This window comes from Microcebus murinus, chromosome 3, assembly GCF_040939455.1.
Source record: "Microcebus murinus isolate Inina chromosome 3, M.murinus_Inina_mat1.0, whole genome shotgun sequence".
Lineage (NCBI taxonomy): Eukaryota > Metazoa > Chordata > Mammalia > Primates > Cheirogaleidae > Microcebus > Microcebus murinus.
The window spans coordinates 57524883-57547148 of record NC_134106.1 but is presented as its reverse complement, the minus strand read 5'-3'; the positions used below and the strand labels follow the sequence as shown (position 1 = coordinate 57547148).

Below are 22266 nucleotides of genomic sequence, written 5' to 3'. Positions count from 1 at the left end.
ATGTTGAGCATCTATTCATGTGCTTATCAGCCATTTGTATGTTCTTTGGAAAAATGTCTATCTGGATCCTTTGCCAATTTTTACATTTTTTTTTGTCTTTTGTTGAATTGTAAGAGTTCTTTACACATTCTGGATGCTAAATCCTTATCAGATATATGATTTATAAATATTTTCTTTCATTTTATATGCTGTCTTTTGACTTTTATAGTAGTGTTATTAGAAACACAAGTGTTTAATTTTGATGAAGTACAATTTATTTACATTTTCCTTGATTGCCTATGGCTAGTGTCATATCTAAGTATTATTTTATCCAAAATCATGAAGATTCACACATAAATTTTCTTTGAAGAATGTTTAGGTCTTTAATCCCTTTTTAGTTAATTATTGCATACGATGTGAGGTAGGGATCCAAATTCATTCTTTTGCATGTGGATATCTACTTGTCTCAGCACCACTTTTTGAAAAGATCATTCTTTGCCCATTGAGTTGTCTGGGCACTCTTATCAAAAAAGTATGGATGCTACTAAAAGGATCTTGTACCAGAATACAAATCAATGAACTACTTCCCTCCCAGGTAAAATCTAGCTAGGGGGGAAAAATATATCAGCTTAGTGATATGATTGATTTATGTCCTGGAGCAAGTTTCTTATCTCCTTTTACAGGCTGGTAACAGTTTATTAACCAGAAGATGTTTGTGGACCACATTTCGAATGCCACTGCTCTAGATCAGTGCTGCCTGTCCTGCTTAGCAGCCGACTGGTCCTGGGCCCACAGTGCACATTTATGGAATGTGTGCCACACTCTCCAACGGCCCTTCAACGGTCTGAGGGACAGTGAACTGGCCCCATGTTTAAAAAGTTTGAGGACCCCTGCTCTAGATCCTTGCTACTTTAAGCACCACTGACCAGCAGCATAAGTACACACCTATTAGAAACTTAGAACTTCAGGCCCTATCCCAGGCCTACTGGATTAGAATCTGCCTGTTTACAGGATCCCCAGGTGCATATGCATATGATATATGCATATCAAAGTTTGATCAGCACTGCTCTAGAATGAGACTCTAGATGACTTTTAAGGGTCTATTCAGTAAGTACAGGATTAATTAACAAGTAAGACTTGGGAAAGGGAGAATAAAGATGGGTATAGGGAAGAGAAAAATATCTGGAACTCTTTATGTAGCAAAAGTCCAAAAGGTTCTCCAATAGAAATCCAGGGCTAGCCCAGATCTCAAAGTGCTTTTTGTTTTCCTGTTGCACTGGGCTTGATAGTTTTGTTGGCCGTGAATAACTCCTCTTGAAGAGAGTTATAAAGGAAATTTAGGGTTCTAGGGAGAAAAGGAGAAGGAAATGGAAAAGCAGAAGATGACATTTATAACACAGCCTTGGGAGAAATAATCTAATTCCAGGCCTTAGAACTGCTTTCCTTCATGTTTTAAGTTAAGAAGCTGAAATTGCTTAAGAGAGTCTGTGGAAACATAGTGTGATTCCAGAAGTAGGAAGCAATGGTGCTGAGTCATAAAATCTGAAAATTGTTGAACATTTGAATGGAGGATCAAAGCCGGTAAAGATACGTCTTCAGAAACTCACTGTCTGCAAATGCAAGCACTATCAGCATCAGGAATTTGCATGCTGAAATTCCAAAGGAAGGGTGGCCCTCCTTGGGAAATTCGTTATATACAATGCTCATTTTTACTATTTTGAGATGAGTAACATGTTATTGATATGCTATTTAGAATGCTATCTCCGTTTTCTTGAATGTATGTGTGAAGATTTTCATGGATGTACTTAGGAATTGAGTCCTCGGTTTTTTCATAAGGCCTTAAGGTTCTTAACTAGGAATTCTCCTATCACAGGAATTTTGAGGCTAAGGATAGTATATTGTTCTGTGCTACAAGTACCATTAATTAGAACCCCAGATAAACTTAGAATTTATGATAATCTATAGGATATGGGTTGAAGGCCTGTTTTTCAACAATGGTAGCTTTTTCATGTGTTTATGAAAAAGTCTTTTCAGGGCTTCAAGCAGTTGAATATGAAAGTTAATAAGCTAACTACAAACCATTTAAAATATCTATTCAATAAAGCAAATCTTCTAATAACATTAATAAAGTTTGTCAGTACTTTATTAATGTTGTTTAATGTTAGTTTAAAAATACGTTTTAAAATGACAATGCAAACTCTTTAAAAGGATGACTGATTAAATCATGTAGTAGGAACTGATGTGATCTGTAGTTTAACTGAATATTCTCCACTGCCCTGAAAATCACATTTTGACTTACACTTGTCAAAATCTTAATACTCCAAATAACCGTTGTAGGCAAGGACAGCAAAGCATCTTCCCCACATCCTGCCTGTTTCTGAGGAAGCAGGTGGTAGCTGAAGTACTCCCCATGTGGCTTCCATTCTCTAACTCTGCATCCATTTCTGTTGTACAAACTTGCGGCTGGTCTTTTTACCAATGCTAGAGGAAAGCTTGGCCATCATCTGCCTGTTGCTGCTAAGAACTGGGCAGGAGCTGCTGCCAGTGTACCCTAAATTCAAGTCAGTTTCAATTCTTGGTAAGATTTTCTCTTGACCTAGCAATCTGAGAGGCCGAGGCAGGAGGATTATTTGAGCTCAGGAGTCCAAGACTAGCCTGAGCAACAGTGAGACCCTGTTTCTACCAAAAAGAAAGGAAAAAAAAATCCAGCCAGGTGTTGTGGCACACCTGTAGTCCAAGCTACCTGGGAGGCTGAGGCAGAAGGATCACTTGAGCCTAGAAGTTGCAGTAAGTTACAATGACGCCACTGTACTTTACCCAGGGTAACAGAGGGAAACTCTGTCTCAACAAAAACAAACAAGGTAACTGAACACCTCTCCTTACAACCCCCTAAAAAATATATATATATATATATATATATATATATATATATTCACCTTTTCTACATTTCATAGCCATTCAAAGAGATCTCCATCAGTTAATAAACTAGTGAGGTTTTACTCTAAAATCTGAGATGTTGCATTATCAAGTCATTAAAGGTAATGCCATTATCTCCCTCCAGACAGAGAGTATTTTCTACTTGGACATATCTTAGGAGCTCTGCAGAAGACAAAATGAACTACACTTTGGACTTGAACTGTTTAGCAGACATCTTGGCAAACTGCAAGGTGTCATCTGCAGATGTTAATTATCCAGTTTTGGTCCATTAATGGCTCTTGAACTGTTCTTAGCTTGTCTTGGTCCATTCATGCTACTGTAACAAAATATCTGAAGCTGGTTAATTTATAAAAATCAGAAATTTATTTTCTTACTCTCTGGAGGCTGGAAAGTCCAAGACCAAAGCACCAGCAGGTTTGGTGTCTGGTAAGGGCCTGGTCTCTGCTTCCATGATGGCACCTCGAATGCTGCTTTCTTCACATGGTGGAAGGCAGAAGACAAAAGGCCTTAGCTAGTTCCCTCCAGCGCTCCTAAAGACCCCACCTTTTAATACTGTTGCATTGGGGATTTAAGTTTCAACATGAATTTTGGAGGGGGCACAAACCTTCAAACCATAGCATGGGCCGGGCGCGGTGGCTCACGCCTGTAATCCTAGCTCTCTGGGAGGCCGAGGCGGGCGGATTGCTCGAGGTCAGGAGTTCGAAACCAGCCTGAGCAAGAGTGAGACCCCGTCTCTACTATAAATAGAAAGAAATTAATTGGCCAAATAATATATATATAAAAAATTAGCCGGGCATGGTGGCGCATGCCTGTAGTCCCAGCCACTTGGGAGGCTGAGGCAGAATGATCGCTTGAGCCCAGGAGTTTGAGGTTGCCGTGAGCTAGGCTGATGCCACGGCACTCACACTAGCCTGGGCAACAAAGCGAGACTCTGTCTCAAAAAAAAAAAAAAAAAAACCATAGCATGGTTCCACTAAACTTTTTTCTTTCTTCCCAGATGCTTTGTTATTCCTCTTGGGATGGAACAAACTCAGAGACAACGTTGCTGGTTCTTTTTCAAGTAGCTGAATTTAGAGACATTGGTATTTCATTCCTCCTTGTGGACATTTGGAGGACATGATATGATCTGCTTTATTTTGGATTCAAAGAGCTTCTTTCCAATTCTTCCTACTTCTTGGAATGTGTGAATGGAAACAAGTTCTAGAAGGGTCGATGATAAGATGGAAAAGCAGAGGAAAGAATAGGCCACTGAAACCTGAGCCCTGAAATCACTTTCTGTTTGGGAAAAACTTGAACTCTAGAGACTGCTTTCTGGCCTCATCATCTCTCTTATCTATTACACAAAGCAAAGACTCTAAGCCTTTTATCTCATCAAGCTTCTTTGTCCTTCCTGTACATTTCAAAGATGACCTTGTCCTCTACCAACACCAAAATAATAGATCTAAACTCACTTGAAATCCCTTTTTCTAAAGCCTTAAACCAGTATGCACATTTATCCTTGCCTCCTTCCTGCTTGCCAAGAAAAAAAAATGTTATTCTAATACCAGTCCCTTTAACAGTACTCTTACTCCCCACCCTTCTGTCTACCAGACTTTGTTCCATCGATTGTCCTCATCCTCTCCTGTATCTTCTTTTTCTTTTCTTTTTTTTTTTTTTTTTGAGACTGAGTCTCACTTTGTTGCCCAGGCTAGAGTGAATGCCGTGGTGTCAGCCTAGCTCACAGCAACCTCAATCTCCTGGGCTCAAGTGATCCTACTGCCTCAGCCTCCCGAGTAGCTGGGACTACAGGCATGTCCCACCATGCCCGGCTAATTTTTTGTATATATATATTTTTAGTTGGTCAATTTTAGTTGGTCAGTTGATTTCTTTCTATTTTTAGTAGGTCTTGCTCAGGCTGGTTTCGAACTCCTGACCTTGAGCAGTCCGCCCGGCTGGGCCTCCCAGGGTGCTAGGATTACAGGCGTGAGCCACCGCGCCCGTCCAGTATCTTAAAGCTTTCTTTTCCTGGCCCCTTCTGCTCTCCAGTGCTCAATTTTCTCCCATCCTAAACATTCCTTCCCTCATTGCTGCTCCTTTCTTAAGCACAGATATTCTGGAAGAGCAATCTGCAGTCCCTGGCTCTACCTGCTCAACTGTCATTCTTTGCAAGTCCATTTCCATTCTCACCACTATCCCATCCTTGCTCTGAAATTACTGTCACAAGTCTCCACTGATTTCCATTTGCCAGTTCCTGCAAAGGTCACCTTTTAGCCTTTGTCTACCCTCCCCCCCTTTTTTAAGTCTGCTATATCTGAGGCAATAGTTATTCCTAATCCATCACTCAGAGGAAAGTTCTAATGAGTTTTAACTTTGGTACTCAGGGTTCAGGTGTGTTCACTACTGTGAAGCTTCCTCTTATTTTGATATATAATTTGTGTCACTTTAAACACTGAATCTCTAGTTAGCGTGGTGGTAGTTTTCATTCTCATAGACCAGACTGCCAAGTTTGTATGGTGACTCTCATAGGACCACATGTTTTCTACTCCCTCCCCCTGACCTTTTTAAACAAAAGTAAAAAATTTATTAAAACTAGTTCTTAAAAAATAAAACCTTACCTTGTATTTGTGCAAAAATATCATATTACCCAGCTTGCTTACTTTTTCTTCCCACAACTTAGTTGTTAATGACCTGGGGTTTTAAACACCATCATTACAAAGATCCGCCTCCATGGATGTTGAAACAACTATACCAAGATGTGAGGCAGCTTCCAGTGCCTAAATGGGTCCTGACACATAGGAAGTGCTCAGTAAATATTTGCTGGATGAATGAATCCCACAAGCAACCCTAAGAGATGCCTCAATGGAAGCAGCTGGAACTGCTTGCTGTAATTGCAACTGAAGAGCTGGAAACATGCCCCATCTTCTGTCCCAGTTGGTTGGCTTGAAAGGCTTAATTATGAGCAAAATGCTTAGGTCTAGATGCTATTGTAGTCCCTTCAAAACTTTGTAAATAGTTATTCTTTTTGTTTATTTCCTAAAGGAAGAAAACAGTATAAACTATTTAAAAGTCAAGTTGGCTTCACTTTTGCCCCCACAACCAGGGATAACATCAATTTTATTCTTCTTAATTAAAAATTCACATATTTAAATAGTCCATACTGTCTTGGTACCCCTAACCCTTCTGCAGTGTTTCTGAAGATGGGGGTCTTTGCTTCTGGTTTATATGGAGCATTGATGCAGTGAGCAAGTAGGCATTCTGTGTGCATTTGACTCTAGAATGTAGGTTTTAAAGAGTGCTCTGGTTTAGTAAGGTCATGGGATTGCTACTGAAGATCTGGCTGTGAATCTCAGAGACCACTGGAAACCTGTTGTTGACCCTGCTCTTTAGTCTTACCTCTCAGGACTGTTAGTGTCATCTCCGTGTATTTAAATTATCTGTGCTAATGGAACTGACTGCCTCATTCTGTCCAAATTGGTGTCTGTAACTGATAATGTATTTCTCAACTCTTGTTCACAGAGGGACCTGTCAGGGCACAAGAATATCGTGGGTTACATTGATTCTAGTATCAACAATGTGAGTAGCGGCGACGTATGGGAAGTTCTCATTCTGATGGACTTCTGTAGAGGTATGTATGTATAAGCTCTCATTTCTCTAGCATTTTGATTGTCAAGAGCATGGGGGTCATTTCACTTAATGTGCCCTGCACCCTGAAGTATGTTGTTCTGGTTTTACAGATGAGAAAATGAAGAGGTTAAAAGACACTGAGTCTGCTGTCAATTCTTGGTTATTATAATGGCAAAGAGCAGTGGCACAAACAATTGAAAGTGATGGATAATATAAAATTCCATTTTTGTTAAGTTTAGGAAGATTTGATGCTTGTATATAAATGACATGTAAGAATGAGAATAGATATGTTCCTTGTGATACTTTAAAACAAATGATGAAGGAACATAATAAAGACCCAACTACAGCTGGACTAAAGACACAATGCAGCCTCCCCCCTTCCTCACCCATGTGTTCTTTTTCCCATTCACACCACCGTCCTTGTGTTATGGGGTAAAAGAATTCTTTCCATCTAATGGAATTGACTCTCCTGTCCTTGTTCTCGAGCTGTAATTCCTAGTAAGGTGAGGCTATGTTCAAATGATGCTGCTGTTAACAGTTAGAGTTAAGTAATTGAAAGCTTGAAGTGTCAAAAAACATTTATCTTGGGAAATTCAAACTGTAGCGTGGATTTATCCAGAGTTGACTGCATTTCATAAAAATCATTGTTGGGAGGTTTGGCTTAGGTCATTGTCTTACTGTTTGATGCCCTGTTTTGTAATCACCCTTAGTGCCACTCACATTCCCCTCACCCTTAAAGATACTGTCCATAAATTAAATATGAGGCTAATCTCAAAAATGTGATGTTAATCAGTAATTTCAGCCTTCACTGTATTAACTATTAACCTGGTTTTCTAAAATACTACCAAATTTGAGTTTGACAGTTTGTTTCTGTTTGCCTATTCCTTTTTGGACAGTAAATTGTTTAGAGACCAGGTAGTAGGAACATCCAGGGATCTGGATGATTTTCTAAGTGAGGCCATCAATCTTTTTGTCCTAGAGAGTAAATGTTGGTATAGTATTTCTGCAGGCCAAGCAATAAGTAGTGAAGCCAGAGAGACCAAGTGTTTCTTAAGTGCAGACTATAAAACTGTCTTATTCCTGCTCCCAGGATCTATTGTGCTTTCTGATTCTCACTCACAGATATGGCAAGTTGAGGCAGTGGCCTCATCTCATACACAATTGGGACAGTATAATCAGGCAACTACAGCAGGGCCATATTGTCAGTTCTACTATAATCTTGAAGACATAATGGGGGCAGCTCACGTCTGGAGTGCTTTGTAAAATAAAGAAACTGTTTTTGACATGTTAAAGGAGGGATTGGATTGTAAGAAAACAAATCCCAAGCTGGGAGTCAAGACACCTGGGTTTTAGTCCTGGCTTGGCCAATGATCAGCTCTGTTACCTTAGTCCAGGCTGCTACCTTTGGACAGCCATTCATTCTCTTGCGCTAGGTGACAAGTCTGAATGTTTATAACCTCTCCTTTGCTCTGCACTCATCTCAGGAGGCCAAGTGGTAAACCTGATGAACCAGCGCCTGCAGACAGGTTTTACAGAGAATGAAGTGCTCCAGATATTTTGTGATACTTGTGAAGCCGTTGCCCGCCTGCATCAGTGCAAAACTCCCATTATCCACCGTGACCTGAAGGTAACAGACCACACTCTTTCCTTCAATGTGTTCTTGCTGAGTATCTTCTAACTGGTCCGGGGATAGAGTGATACTCTGGGGATGTGAGAGAATTTGAACGTATCGCCCCTAATTCTAAGCTTATATTCTGCCTGGGAAAAGAAAATAACAAAGGAAAAAGTGTAATACAGTTATCAGTTTTGTTACTTAAGCCTCCAGAAATCCTTTATATAATTATCAAATGCCTAAACCCATGTTGTTTTCATTTTTCCTGATAAACTCCCCAATTCACTTTTCTAGATTCTTGAAAAGTAATATGCTAATTGAAATACTTTGTGAACAATGATGCTTGGTTTTTAAAGTCTGTTTCATATTTGCAAAATCCATTAATTGATTATTTTTAAAATTTGTCCTAGTTGTCTTCACCTTACACTGTGCCTTTTATACTGTAGTCACTTGACAATGTTTGTTGAATGGAATTGGTTTTGTTTATCCATTCATTCACTAAGGGACATTTGAGTTGTTTCTACTTTTTGGCTATTACAGTAATGCTGGTATGAAGATTCAGATACCAGTTTTTTAATATGTTTTGAATTCTCTTAGGTATATACCTATGGGTGGAATTGCTGGGTCATAGGGTAACTCTAAGTTTAACGTTTTTGTTGTTGTTTTGAGACAGGGTCTCACTCTTTTTTTCTTTCTTTCTTTTTGGTGGAGATGAGGTTTTGCTATATTGTCCAGGATGGTCTTGAACTCCTGCATTAGGTGATCCTCCCATCTTGTCCTCCCAAAGTGCTGGGATTATAGGCATGAACCATTGTACCCAGCAATATGTTTAACTTTGGAGGGAACATGCTAACTGTTTTCCAAAGTGGCTGTGCTATTTTACATCCATCAGCAATATATGAGGGTTCCAATTTCTCCATGTCTTTACCAACACTTGTTATTCCTTTTTTATTTTAACCATCTTAGTGAGTATAAAGTGGTACATACTGGCATTTCTGTACTGAGGCTGGTAGCTTACAGGAAAACAGGTATACATCTCCAAAAGCCTTATCCTTCTCTAGTGTACTTCTACCCACAGTCAGCCCCCCCCCCGCCTTTTTTTTTTTCCTGAGTAGAAAAAGGAAAATCCATCTCAGTGAATTTGTATTATGAGCCTAGCATAGAACAAGTTCATAATTCTGTGGGGATGGTGCAGAAGTAACGTTCCTACCCTCAAGATGTTTAAAGTATTGTGGGTAAGAAGATACCAATGAAATATTTAGACTTAAAACAGAAATAGGTGAAATAAAAAACTCCATGGAAGAAAGTGCTGAAGAGAAGAGAATGAAGGGGCTTAATGTATGGTCAGATAGTGGGATCAGGCAGTAGTGGTTGGAATTTTCTGGAAAGGTGGGATTTCGACGGACTGATAGGATATGAGTGGTCACAGAGAGCATGGAGAACATTCCAGAGAAAGAGCAGAGCTGAAAGGCTGCCTGAGGAAGGGGAACAGCAAGGTGTGTGGGTATGAAGAGGTAGGTAAGGGCTGGTGCATGGCCAGTTGCAGACCAGGCTAGAGTGACTGCAGGCCATTCGTTGCTCTGGATGTGTATTGGCACTTATTCCTAGTTGCCTTTAACAATGAGTGAAATTCTTGGTTAAATCCTGTTAGCATGTGTTTTGAAATAGGCAGTAGCACCAAAATTTAAGGACCTGACCACTGTCCCTGCTGCCTGCCTTGGAGAAGAGTTTGTGAGAGGCAATGAAATAGGGGAGAAGTTTGGCTGGTGTGCACTGCTGTTATAACCCAGGTGACTTTGGGCCTCTCTGTAGTCCCATTGTCCCCCCTTCAGTGTCAAATGGGGTCAGATTTCATATTTGAACTCTGGTTCTGCAGCACTGTGTGACAGATACCGACAGAATTGTAAATGCTGTGAGAGAGCTCAGGCAGCTTCCTCTGCATTGCCAAGTGCAAAGGACAGGACACAGTCCAGTCCCTGTCTTATTCTCCCTGTGGCCTCTGGCTCCTTTTTGACTGCCTCTTCCTTGACCATTGGGACCAAGTGTTCTCTCTAGCTCTTCCTTCCAGGCTCCCTGGCTTGCTTCTCGCTAGCCTCGCCGAACCTTGGTTCGTTTGTCTGTGGAGTGGAGCTTTGTTAGTGCCATGGTGAGGTTGCAGGAGAGTGCGTCAGTCTAAGTACATCCCTGCAGCATATCTGCATAACCCATGCATTTCATCGAGGAGAGGTAAAGAAGACAAGCAGCCTTTCTCACCTGCCCCATGAGAGCTCTATTGCTCGACAGTTTGGTGCAAATGATTCTAAAGGAAATAGAGTCGCAAGAAATTCAGGATGGAATTTGGGGTTTGGAGAGTTACGATGATGTTCCAGAAGAAGACGACTTAACTCTATTTGAATAAATGTAGATTGTTGTACCGTACTTAAAAAAAAATAACATATCCCCTGAAAATAAGCCCTAGGGTGTCTTCTTGAGGAAAAATAAATATAAGACCCTGTCTTATTTTCGGGGAAACACGGTAGGGTGAAGGCAGCAGGGCCCAGACTCTTCCTTCACTGCACTGAACGGTCCACAGGGTGTTCCAGCAGCAGAATGTGGAGCAGCAGCATAGGCAAGAGGCTACCACGCTCGCTCCCCAGCCTCCCTCAGTGCTTCACTTTTTGCACCTCAGTGCACCTCAGAGGGAGGCAGCGTGGTTCTGGGAGCACAGCTCTGGGCTCTGTGGTTGTGTTTTAAGTGATATTGAAGACCATTGGGTATCCTGCCAGTTCAGGAGCCTGGCTCTGTTTCCCTTTCTCCTCTATGCTGGGGAGGCCTCGATCATGATTGTTGCAGAGAAATCCTTGTTGCTGTCTTTAGTCATTGACTCCTAGTTGTCTCGATCGAAGCTTTCTAAAACTCCCCAAATCATAGCACTCCTTGCCATGTGGTGCTTTCATTAGCATGTTGGACGTTGCTGATTTCTCCTAGTATGTGTGTGGTGGGCAGTAACAGTTGCCCGCTGCACCTCCGGCTTCCCAAGGTTGGAGTGGAAAGTCCCCAAGCACCTCCCATTTACCCTGCTCTGTCGTAGCTTCATGTAGCCTCAGCCACTCTGGGTTCCCAGTCGCTGCTGGAACCAGCCACCGCAGTCCTGGCGGTGGACTAGCCAAAAAGTTCTCTCTTCTCCTGTTTGCCAGAGCAAGTACGAGTTGCTTCTCTCCGAGCAGGCTTCAATTTGGTGAGGAGGCGCCACCGTGAATCACAGCCGGTGGGACATGGGAAGGAGCACAGGTCAGGTTTGCCGCGGACCGTGTTGAGCCGGTGCCACCCTGTGTGTGGGGCTGCTCGTCCTCGCCAGAACCGAGGAAAGCCCCCAGCCCTGCCCACCACACGTGTGGTCTTTCCCGTTACATGCGGAAAATAGCTGGAAGTGGTCCCTGTCCTTAAGCTAAGCTTATGTTCTAGGGCAGGGGTCCTCAAACTGTTTAAACAGGGGGCCAGTTCACTGTCCCTCAGACCGTTGGAGGGCCAGACTATAGTTTAAAAAAAACTATGAACAAATTCCTATGCACACTGCACAATCTTATTTTGAAGTAAAATAACAAACAGGAAAAACACCCGCATGTGGCCCACTGGCCGTAGTTTGAGGACGCCTGTGTGGTAACCATTACGGAAGTGCTGCTGTTTTACGTTAACAGCCTCTCCTCAAATACGCGATTTTAGCTCTTTAATTATTGTCTCCATTTTTAATTTTCATTTCTGAGGAAAGATAAAGAGCATTATTTCTGACCATGGGGGCACAGATCTGGGAAGGTCACCTAAGCCAACCCTCTCCTTTATCAATGAGGAAACCTTGGCACAGAAAGGCTGCGACCTGCACAGCTAATTAAGTGATTAAACCAGAACAAAGACCAAAGTTTTTAACTCCCATTTGGGGTTTTTTGTTTTATTTTATATTTTGTATCGTGCCACATGCAATTTGGCCAAGCACTCTTAAGAAAGGGGAAGAAAAGGTGAACACTTAACAAGCACATTCATGTTGAAAAAGTCATAGATGTCTCCTTTTTTGTCAGAAAAGAGATTTTGATCTCATGAAGTACAATAGGATGAAGCTTCTTGTCCCATTTTTAGAAACACAGGTTTGAAAACCTGCATTCATCGACTCCTGCAAGTTTTAGAGTGGTAATACATTCTCCAACTGAAATGTCTGAATGCCACACCTGATTGGAATAATATCGAGACGAAGAGGTCGGTGTGAGGTGGCTTCCCGGACCTTTTAGCTAAAGCAGAGCTTGGGAGTGACAACTTAAATAGCCCTCTTAAGCTGACAGGTTGGGGAAATGAGGTCAGCAACATTGCACTCTCAAAGAGCTGAAAGATTTGAGGTCTGGAAGCAGCAGTAACCAATTTTAGGCTCATATCCTAAGGAACTCTGCCAAAACACAGTCACTATGCAAATTCTCCGAAGTTTTCACCAGGTAGTATACGACTGTCCAGTTGGTTCTCTACCTTCCCAATCCCATTTAATCTGTCCCCACCCACCCATCCCTATTGACCTTTCCTTCAACCTGGCCCTCACCACCTCACACCACGACTGTTGCACCTGCCCTCATTGTCTTCCTTCTCTTAGGCCCCCTTCTCTTTCGCAGCGCTAACTTTCCTAAAATGATGATTGGCGTCCGAGTGGCCTTCCTCACTCTGCCCCGTGTCTGCTTCTCTAGTCCTCTGCTCTTCTGCTCTCTCTCCTCTTGCCAGTCTGAGCTGTCCATGCTACTTCACTGCACAATGCACATCAGTGCAATGGGTGACACTGTGGTCCTGACAGTCGGGTGGCCTGAGCCCAGATCCTGCCCTGTCAGTCTCGTGACCTCAGACAAGTTAGGTAACTTCTCTGGCCTCTTTTTTCTAGTCTTTTAAGGAGGACAAAAAGACTTTGTAAGGATTATACGGACTACTCTAGGTAGGTAAAAGTGCATGGGACAGTGCCTAGCATTTAGTAAGTATTGTTAGCTACTGATATTATCATCATTTTTTTTTATATATATATTTTTTATTTTTTGAGACACAGTCTCACTTTTTGCCTGGGCTAGAGTGCCGTGGCATCAGCCTAGCTCACAGCAACCTCAAACTCCTGGACTCAAGCAATCCTCCTGCCTCAGCCTCCCGAGTAGCTGGGACTACAAGCATGTGCCACCATGCCCGGCTAATTTTTTCTGTATATTTTTAGTTGTCCAATTAATTTCTTTCTATTTCTAGTAGAGACGGGGTCTCACTCTTGCTCAGGCTGGTTTCAAACTCCTGACATTGAGCGATCCTCCCGCCTCAGCCTCCCAGAGTGCTAGGATTACAGGCGTGAGCCACCACGCCCGGCCATCATCATTATTATTAATTACTATCACTCCTGCCTCAGTGCTTTGGTCCTGTTATCAGTTTCACTTTTCTAAGTCCTTCACTTGCTCCAAGGCCCTGCATTATCACATCTCCTCTCCCCTGACCGTGCTGGCCCGTAATATGTCCCATCCCATGTTTTCAGCTTCCTCCGCAGTACCACTGCCAGGCACACTGCTGGACCAGCCACGGCGGCCTGCCTCTGTGCCTCAGACACGGCAGGCAGGCTCCCATCTCATGGCCTTTTGGTGGCTGTTCTCTACTTCGAATGCTTGTCCCCCAGATCTGCTGTCCCCAATCCCCGGTCACAGCCTGTTAGGTACCAGGCCATAGAACTCCGCTGCCTACCTCCCAACCCCTGGTCCATGGGAAAATTGTCTTCCATGAAACTAGTTAGGGTTGGGGATCACTGCCCCAGGTGGCCCATGGCTGCTCCTCCTTCATTCAGGTCTCTGCTCCCCTCATCAGAGAGACCTTCTCTGACTATGCTATGTAAAATAGCATCCCTCATCACCTGACATATATTAACCTGCTGTACTTATTTCATAACATTTATCTCTACCAGGCAATTATAATTATTTTCTTATTATTCCCAGTTGGACTCTAAGCTCCATGAGAAAGTGGACTTTGTTTTGTTCACAGCCTTTTCCTAGAATCTAGAAAATTACTTGGTATATAGTAGGAGTTCATACTCACACATGTGTGGTAATAACATCTTACATGTATATGGGGAGATTTATAGTTTGCTTTCACATATGTTCTCTTTCTTGCTTCATAACAATGATGGAAACATTATCAGCCTCACTTTGCAGATGAGAAACAAGCCAAAAAGAGGCTTAAAGAGTTGGGCAAGGTCAGACATCTAAAATAGTCCCTGAGATCTGCCCCCCCAAGTCCAGTGTCATTGCCACGCACTGTGCTCTGTTAAGTGTTTTGTTATTGGTGATGGTGGTGATGACATAGGGCAGCAACAGTGACCAGTTCAGCCTTCGAGGTTTTCACAGGAGTTAGAAGTTACATGCACAGACTAAGAGTGGGTGGAGAATGCAGCAATTGCTAAGGTGGCTGCTGCCAAGTGATTTCACCTTCATAATCTTGTTTGATCCTCCCAACAAACTTGCAAAGTAGCCAGAGCAGGGATTATTGTTCTTATCAGGCCAACAATGTGCTTCATCTTTATTCTATCCTTTGTCTACTTAGTCTTCCTTCTTCCCCCAGTAATAATTTTGGCCCCTTCAACTATCTTGTTTGTGTTTTGATTTGAATTAACTTTTCAGTTTTCTAGATGATACATTCCAGCATTAGAAGTATAGAAACTGACCCAGAAGGGGAATACACACATAACAATAGGAGAAGCACGGTTTCACATGAGCTCTGCGAGGTGCAGGTGGCCAGGGAAGAAGATTGTTGCTGAATGATGCTGAATAAGTGATTTCATCAGCAACATTTAAGGGTCCCTGGTGTGTGTACAGTACTGGACTAGCTTTTGTGGGGGATACACAGGCATAATATTAATACATTATCCTGCCCTCAAAGGTTTTGACTCTGTTTGGGAAAGCAAGCATATGTAAGAAGTTAAATTCTAACCCACAGTGAAAAAAATTTTGCCAAATTCTAAATGGTTATCGGTGGTTATCACAGACCAAAGGTTGGCAAAATTTTTTTGCAAAGGGCCAAAGAGTAAAAAGTTTAGTGTTGTCAGCCATATACTTTCTGTTGCAGCTGCTCAACTCTTCTGTTGGAGCTTAAAAGCAGCCATAAATTGTAGGCTAAGTAACCAAGGGGCATGGCATGATTTGGCCTGAAGGCCTTTGCTGACCTATCCTACTGACAGTAAATTCTATAGGTTTTTTAGGGTGGTTATGGAATGTTTTACCGAGGAGTTAGGACTTGAGCAAGGTCTTGAATAGTAGCTGGAATTTGACTAGTGGAGAGTGAGCAGTTGAATAATAGGACATATTAAGCATTATAAGAAATGCTCAGGAGACATTGAACAAATCAGCCAGGCTAGTGTTTAAACACTTGGTTTCTTATTGACTAGCTTTCTAGTACAGGGACATTTCTGAACATAAAGAACTAAGGAAGCCCTGTCCTTAAGCTTGTATGCAATGCATTGGGCAAATATCATCACCCGTAACCTCGTTGGAGGATAAGCATGGAGGCCTTGAATAATTGCTCTGCTTCTAACCTGCTTCCTGTCTTGGCTGAAATGTAACTGCCTGTCCTTTTCTAGTATTAAATTGCTTCGGTTCACTTCCTAGCTCTGCTACTTATTGGCTGTGTGACATTTAGCAAGTGACTTGATCACTTTGACCCTTACTTTCCCCATCTGTAAGATGGGGATAATAATATTGTTGTTATGACAATGTAGTGGGGTAATCCATGTAAAAGCTTTGTGAATGATGGCTGTTATTTTTACAACCTCTAAATTAGATTGAAAACATTAGTGTTGCTTTTTTGGAATTATTTTAAATTTCTAAAGTAAGTATATGTTCAGGAAAGTTTGACTGTTTCACTTTGTGTAAATAGATTAAACTGATGAGCTGTATCAAAAGCTGTAGATGGTAGAAATATTTGCCTGCGTCAGTCAGCCTTATCTCAAGTAACAAATCTCTCCTAATCATTCTTAATTTATAATTCTATGATTAAGAGTTCTCTTTTTTTTGTTTGTTTTTGAGACAGTGTCTGGCTCTGTTGCCCTGGCTAGAGTGCCATGGCGTCAGCCTAACTCACAGCAACCTCAAACTCCTAGGCTCAGGCAATCCTCCTCCTCAGCCTCCCGAGTAGCTGGGACTACAGGCATGTGCCACCATGCCCGGTTAATTTTTTCTATATATTTTTAGCTGTTCAAGTAATTTCTTTCTATTTTTAGTAGAGACGGGGTCTCGCTCTTGCTCTGGCTGGTCTCGAACTCCTCACACAATCTGCCCACCTCAGCCTCCCAGAATGCTAGGATTACAGGCGTGAGCCACCATGCCCTGCCAAGAATTCTTAATCATCAGAGCTTATCTATGCAGGTTGATGGCCATAGTTCATGCTATATCTCTGTGGCTGAAAAATCCCAAGGTCAAAATTTTAGATTCAAGTGATTCCAGGTTTGTAGTGCCCCCAGGTGTACCGGCATATCCTCTCTGGAAGAATAATAGACTTTAAACCCTAGTCTCAAAGACTTTCTACAGATGGAGTTCCAAGGAATGAATTAAAAACAACAACAAAACCCCTCACAACCACAATACTATGAGTGAGGTTCAGTAGGAATAAGAAAGAAACTGTAGAATCAGTTGGCAGCAAAGACTTTATATATTGGAATTGGCAGGTACAGACTATTAAATATACTTAATGTAATTATTAGAAGAATTAAAAGAATTTAGAAGAATAACCAAAGAATTCTTTTTTTTTTTTTTTTTTTTTTTGAGACAGAGTCTCACTCTTTGCCTGGGCTAGAGTGCCGTGGCGTCAGGCTAGCTCACAGCAACCTCAAACTTCCTGGGCTCAAGCAGTCTTTCTGCCTCAGCCTCCTGAGTAGCTGGGACTACAGGCATGCACCACCATGCCTGGCTAATTTTTTTTTTCCTATATATTTTTAGTTGTCCAATTTCTTTCTATTTATAGTAGAGACGGGTTCTTGCTCTTGCTCAGGCTGGTTTCGAACTCCTTACCTTGAGCGATACTCCCGCCTCGACCTCCCAGAATGCTAGGATTACAGGCGTGAGTCACCGCACCTAGCCACCCAAAGAATTCTTTTAATTCTTCTAAAAATTACATTAAGTATAGGAATTATATTAAGTATAGAAATTTCCTATACTTCCTATACTTAATTACATTAAATATAGGAATTTGCAGCCATTATAATTGGCCAGATATTTTTAAAAGAACCAATGGTAGTACAGTAGTAGGGCCTGGGTATTTGGTGGGTCCCATCTTAATTCTGACAGCAATATGTGCATACACGCACATGCATGTACATACACATACAGAGTGTTTCTGTTTTTTGGTTTTTTCCATTCAACAAACATTTGCGGTACCGAGCAGTATGTTAGGCACTGGGTAGAGAAGACTACGAGTATGATTACAAGATGATACTTGTCTTTAAGGAGCTTATAGTCTACTCTTAACTTTGTTTTCCGAAGGTGGTCAGTCTTTGGAAGGCTGAAGACCATGGAGACTGCAGTCTCATTGGCCTAACAAGATATTTTAGCTGCCATTTTACTGCCCACACATAGCCAGTTCTATCCTCCAGGATACTGGTCAGCTCAGTTCACCTAGACCAAAAATTAATCAGTACACCTGAGTACACAGTGCCTGCTATTTTGGAGTTGGGATTTTATTGGCAGAGTCCTTTGGTACCAGGGATTTCTCTAGGTGTTCATCTTTTTATGCTCCCTGCTACCTAGAACTCCTGACTCACTGCTGAAATAATTCATTTATTAAGAAATTAGAGTAATACTTTAATAGGAAAACTACCCATTCATCCCCAGGCATTTTATCTCTTTGAAAAGTAACTAAAATATAAAACTTATTAATTCTGAATAGCCTAACTTGGTATAGTAACGACACTGATATATGTACTTATAAGATCCATGTGGAGTAACTTGGCATCATGGAAGAATTGAAACACTGAAGGAAAATAGGGAAGGAGTGACATTTGTCTGAGTGGGGCTCTGGGAAGGCTTCAAAAAGGGTGTGGCATTTGCACTGGGGTTTGAAATGGGATTTTGATAGTTGAATAAAGAGGTGGGGGTCGTGGAGAGCATCCTAGCCTGAAACAAGAGCAAGAACAAAAGTACAGAGGCTTGAAAACATGAGGCCTGTTTCCGCAGAGGTGAGAAATGTGGCTGGAAATTTAGAAAAATGGGACTCTTGCTTCCCTTACTGTGGAGTTTCCTTTTTTTGTCCTCCCCGCCCTCTTTTCCTTGTTATTGTACATCTCCTTTTGTTCCACTTGGATGACCCCTGTTGAGATACTTGGAGGGGAATTACTTTCCTGTGCACACTAATGAGATTGCCAGAAATGAAGCATTTTATGTAGATGACTATGAAACCAAATTTTCACATGCATTACTAAATGATATCTTGGAATGGGTGGTTGGGGAATCTTTTTCAGGTTGAAAATATCCTCTTGCATGATCGAGGCCACTATGTCCTGTGTGACTTTGGAAGTGCCACCAACAAATTCCAGAATCCACAAACTGAGGGAGTCAACGCAGTAGAAGATGAGATTAAGAAGTAAGCTTTTATTCCTTTCTTGGAGTTTTGTCCATTATCAGATGAGCAACTTTACTTTCAGCTTGTGGACGAGAAGGTTGGAACAGGAAAAGAATGATGCTAGAAAGTTGTCCTGTGTCTCAGAGCCTTCTTTTGTTCATGATTGGGTTGTCTGACTTCAAGCGAAGCATGGTGAGGGGAGAGGGGCAGTTCACAAGCATTCATCAGTAGAGTAAAGGGAAGGAAACTTAGAGCACTTTGTCAATGGTCCTGTGGTCATTGTACTTAGAGATTTTGATTTATGATGTCACATATGCTATAATAAGCCAAGTAGTGCATGCAACGTAAAAATACTATGGTGTTTTTAAGTGTGATTGTGACAGCCAGGACAATATCAGTCAAACAAATGTGCTTTTTACTGAACCCTAAATTGCTGCTTCTTTTTTGCTCATAAGATAGTCTTAGTAGAATTAATGATGAGTAGGGTTATTGAAGTCTCTGCACATATTGAACCACTGACTTCCATGAGACAAAGCTTCTTTAGATTTGTGACTCCAGAAAAAACTAACCCATTTCCCCCCCATGTCCACAGTGTTGGATTTTTCACAGTCAACAGCACTCACTATTATTAGTAATAAATCAGTAGTCTAGCCTGCACACTTACATTTTGGTGCTCCCTGTCCTTCCATGCGTCACTGTAGGCAACTAAGCCTGGGGCATGAGGACTTCTGGTGCATGGCCCTGGTGGATGCCTAAACCAGTCCCATCTGTGATCTAGAGACCCAGGCAGTACAAATTACATGCTTGGTAACCCCAAGACACTCACTCTGAGGATATGCTTAGATTACTTTTTTCTTGAGCCAGAGATAAGAGGGTAACTGTTGTTTCAGCCCTATTCTAGGAGCAAAGATGAAGGGCTCTTGATCACACACACACACACACTCTCTCTCTCTCTCTCACACACACACTCACTAGCCAAAGCCGACTTTCTACTGTTAATATCCTAGCCACTATTGCATCTCTGTATTGAGCCACATTTAAAGGATTTATTATTTTTGAAAACAAATCAACAAAACATAGTTTCAGATAATAAGAATTTATAGGATAAGATTTCATCATTTGAAGACCCAAGAAAATTGCTGTAGAGTTTATTTAGTGCATTCGTGCCTGGGCCCTCACATATTCTGAGACTGGAAGGACTGCTGCCAGAGGGCCATGGTGTGGTGATATGATTGTACCAAAGACAGCCTTTCATTTTATCTGCACTAATATTTCATACTCTCTTCCGTAGATTTTTCCCAGGGATTCTTTTAATGTAAAAAAAAAAAAAAAGTATTTCTGCTTCTCCTGGTTTTTAATTACAGCCTTGACATATTTAACAAAAAATGAATCTTTTGATTGTAGATACACGACGCTATCCTATCGAGCACCAGAAATGGTCAACCTCTACAGCGGCAAAATCATCACTACGAAGGCAGACATTTGGGTAGGTGTCAAGTAACCTACACACCTCAGATATCAGTAGTCTTTATTATGAATTCCCAAGTTTAATGCAGATAGTGCTAAAGCACAGTGGCTGCTGTACCATATCATTGTCTCCTTATCCCTCAAGGTTGTTCTTAATGTGAGGGGACCAGCCACTGCTTTCTAAAGCATGGTAAAGAGAATTGCTTCCAAGCTCTGAAAATTATTCGAGTGTTTTTCACATATATGTTACTCTTTCTTAAGAGTAAAACAAGTAAAATATTTGTTCTTTACTGGAGCATAATTTGATAATAATGGTAGAAACAATGTAACTCAGCTGCTAAACAGTGGTATTGGGTTCTCATTAAAGTTTCTAATAGATTAATAGTATATACTTTTTATATCTGCTAATAAATATGAATGATACTAGTATCTCTCATTAGATCCATCCTACAGTTATGGAAAATAAAGCACTGGTAGCAATCTGCTATCTTTATTTTTTTAGGCTCTTGGATGTTTGTTGTATAAGCTATGCTACTTCACTTTGCCCTTTGGGGAGAGTCAGGTGGCAATTTGTGATGGAAACTTCACAATTCCTGATAACTCTCGGTATTCTCAAGACATGCACTGCCTAATTAGTAAGTATTTCAAGTTTCTAGTTTCATATTTTTATTTCTAACCACTAGCAGTGAATCGGAGGAAAAAGGATGAGATTCCAGGAATAATAGGTTGGATGCAAAGATAAAGAAATCAGTTGATAATGGTTGGAAATGCAAAGATAATGTAAGAATGTCTAATTAGAGCAGTGGGCCTTTTTGCTAGAAATCTACACTCAGTTTCACACCTGAGCCCACTGTCCAAGCAGAAATCCTAACTGTGCTTTGAGCAGTACAGTATGGCTGTGTTCCGTTGCAGTCTCTGAAAGCTGTGGTACCAAAGGAGTCCAGCTGACTCATATCAAGGGATAAGAAATTCATCTTTGCAAAATTGGAAGCAACTCAAATGAAAATGATTGCAGTGCATTGACTGGAGTGAATACATAATTAAGACTATATAACTCCACGGAACCAGGTTTTTCCTCTCATTTAGGTTAATCACTGGGTTTTAATAACAAGCATCTAAACTTAATGCTTTGTTGAAAATAGTCCTAAGATTCCCCACTCTTTTGTATCATCAGAGCAAGCATATGTGCTAACGTTCATTAACCAGATGGTAGAATAAGTAGTCTTTGCACAAGCCCCTGTACTAAAATGCTAAACAAACATATTTTTGTTATCTTTTCACATTGGTCAAGACATTTGGTATCTAAGTTTTAGCCATTATGGATTATAAATCCTGAGCAACCCACTTTGGGTCATGGATGGGGATACACTGGAAAAAATAGAAGCAGCAAATGTGGATGGAACATCTGACATTTGTTGAGGGCCTGTTTATACCTCATTTAATTCTTAAAATCCTTTATATATTAAATATAATTATCCCCATTATACAAATGAGGTAACTGAAGTGAGAAAATATAGGTAATTTACCCAAATTAGCAGAGTTACAGCTTTTAAGTGACTACCCATTCCATTGTGCCAGTTTTATCTATCAGCCTCTACCATTTATTAACCGAAAAAGGGAAGGGTATTTAAAGGAATGGAGTACAGCATTTGATGATTGTTGGATTGTTTTCAGAGGTAAAGCATTATGTCTATATTAGAATTGCAGCTATGTAAATGAGATTGGCATGGAAATATGGGAAAATGGCCAAATTTGCTGTTAGACTGGCAGAAATTTTTGCTAATTTTTTTTAACATTTGTACAATAAATTCATATTGGGAAAAACAACTCTTCATGACTGTCTATAGCACTGACATCTTTCCCAAACTATTTCAGTTTGAAAACTATTTGACAGTTTCACTATCACCCTAAATTCACAGGTCTAAAATTAAATGTATCATCATTGCCCCTGCTTCTTTTTACCCGATACAAGGTCCATGCTCCTTTTTTCAGTTTCTTCAAGTGGTATCACCATTCAAGCTTAGATGAATGAAATTTAAGATTTTTTTGGATCTAGCTAGCAAGAGGAGGGAAGAATTGGTCATTTCTTCAGCTGT

The 22266-nt window shown here is 41.1% G+C and overlaps 1 protein-coding gene across 11 annotated transcripts in view; it reads left to right on the top strand.

Annotated features, from left to right (window-relative positions):
• Positions 1 to 22266, top strand: part of AAK1 (AP2 associated kinase 1) — a 175156-nt gene that overhangs the window by 87929 nt on the left and 64961 nt on the right. For all 11 annotated transcript variants that reach the window (XM_076000850.1, XM_012750099.3, XM_076000849.1 and 8 more), the window contains exons 4-8: positions 6412 to 6520; positions 8004 to 8146; positions 18603 to 18724; positions 20108 to 20189; positions 20673 to 20805. In XM_076000850.1, the coding sequence (XP_075856965.1) occupies positions 6412 to 6520; positions 8004 to 8146; positions 18603 to 18724; positions 20108 to 20189; positions 20673 to 20805 (589 nt within the window). The remainder of the gene's footprint in view (positions 1 to 6411; positions 6521 to 8003; positions 8147 to 18602; positions 18725 to 20107; positions 20190 to 20672; positions 20806 to 22266) is intronic.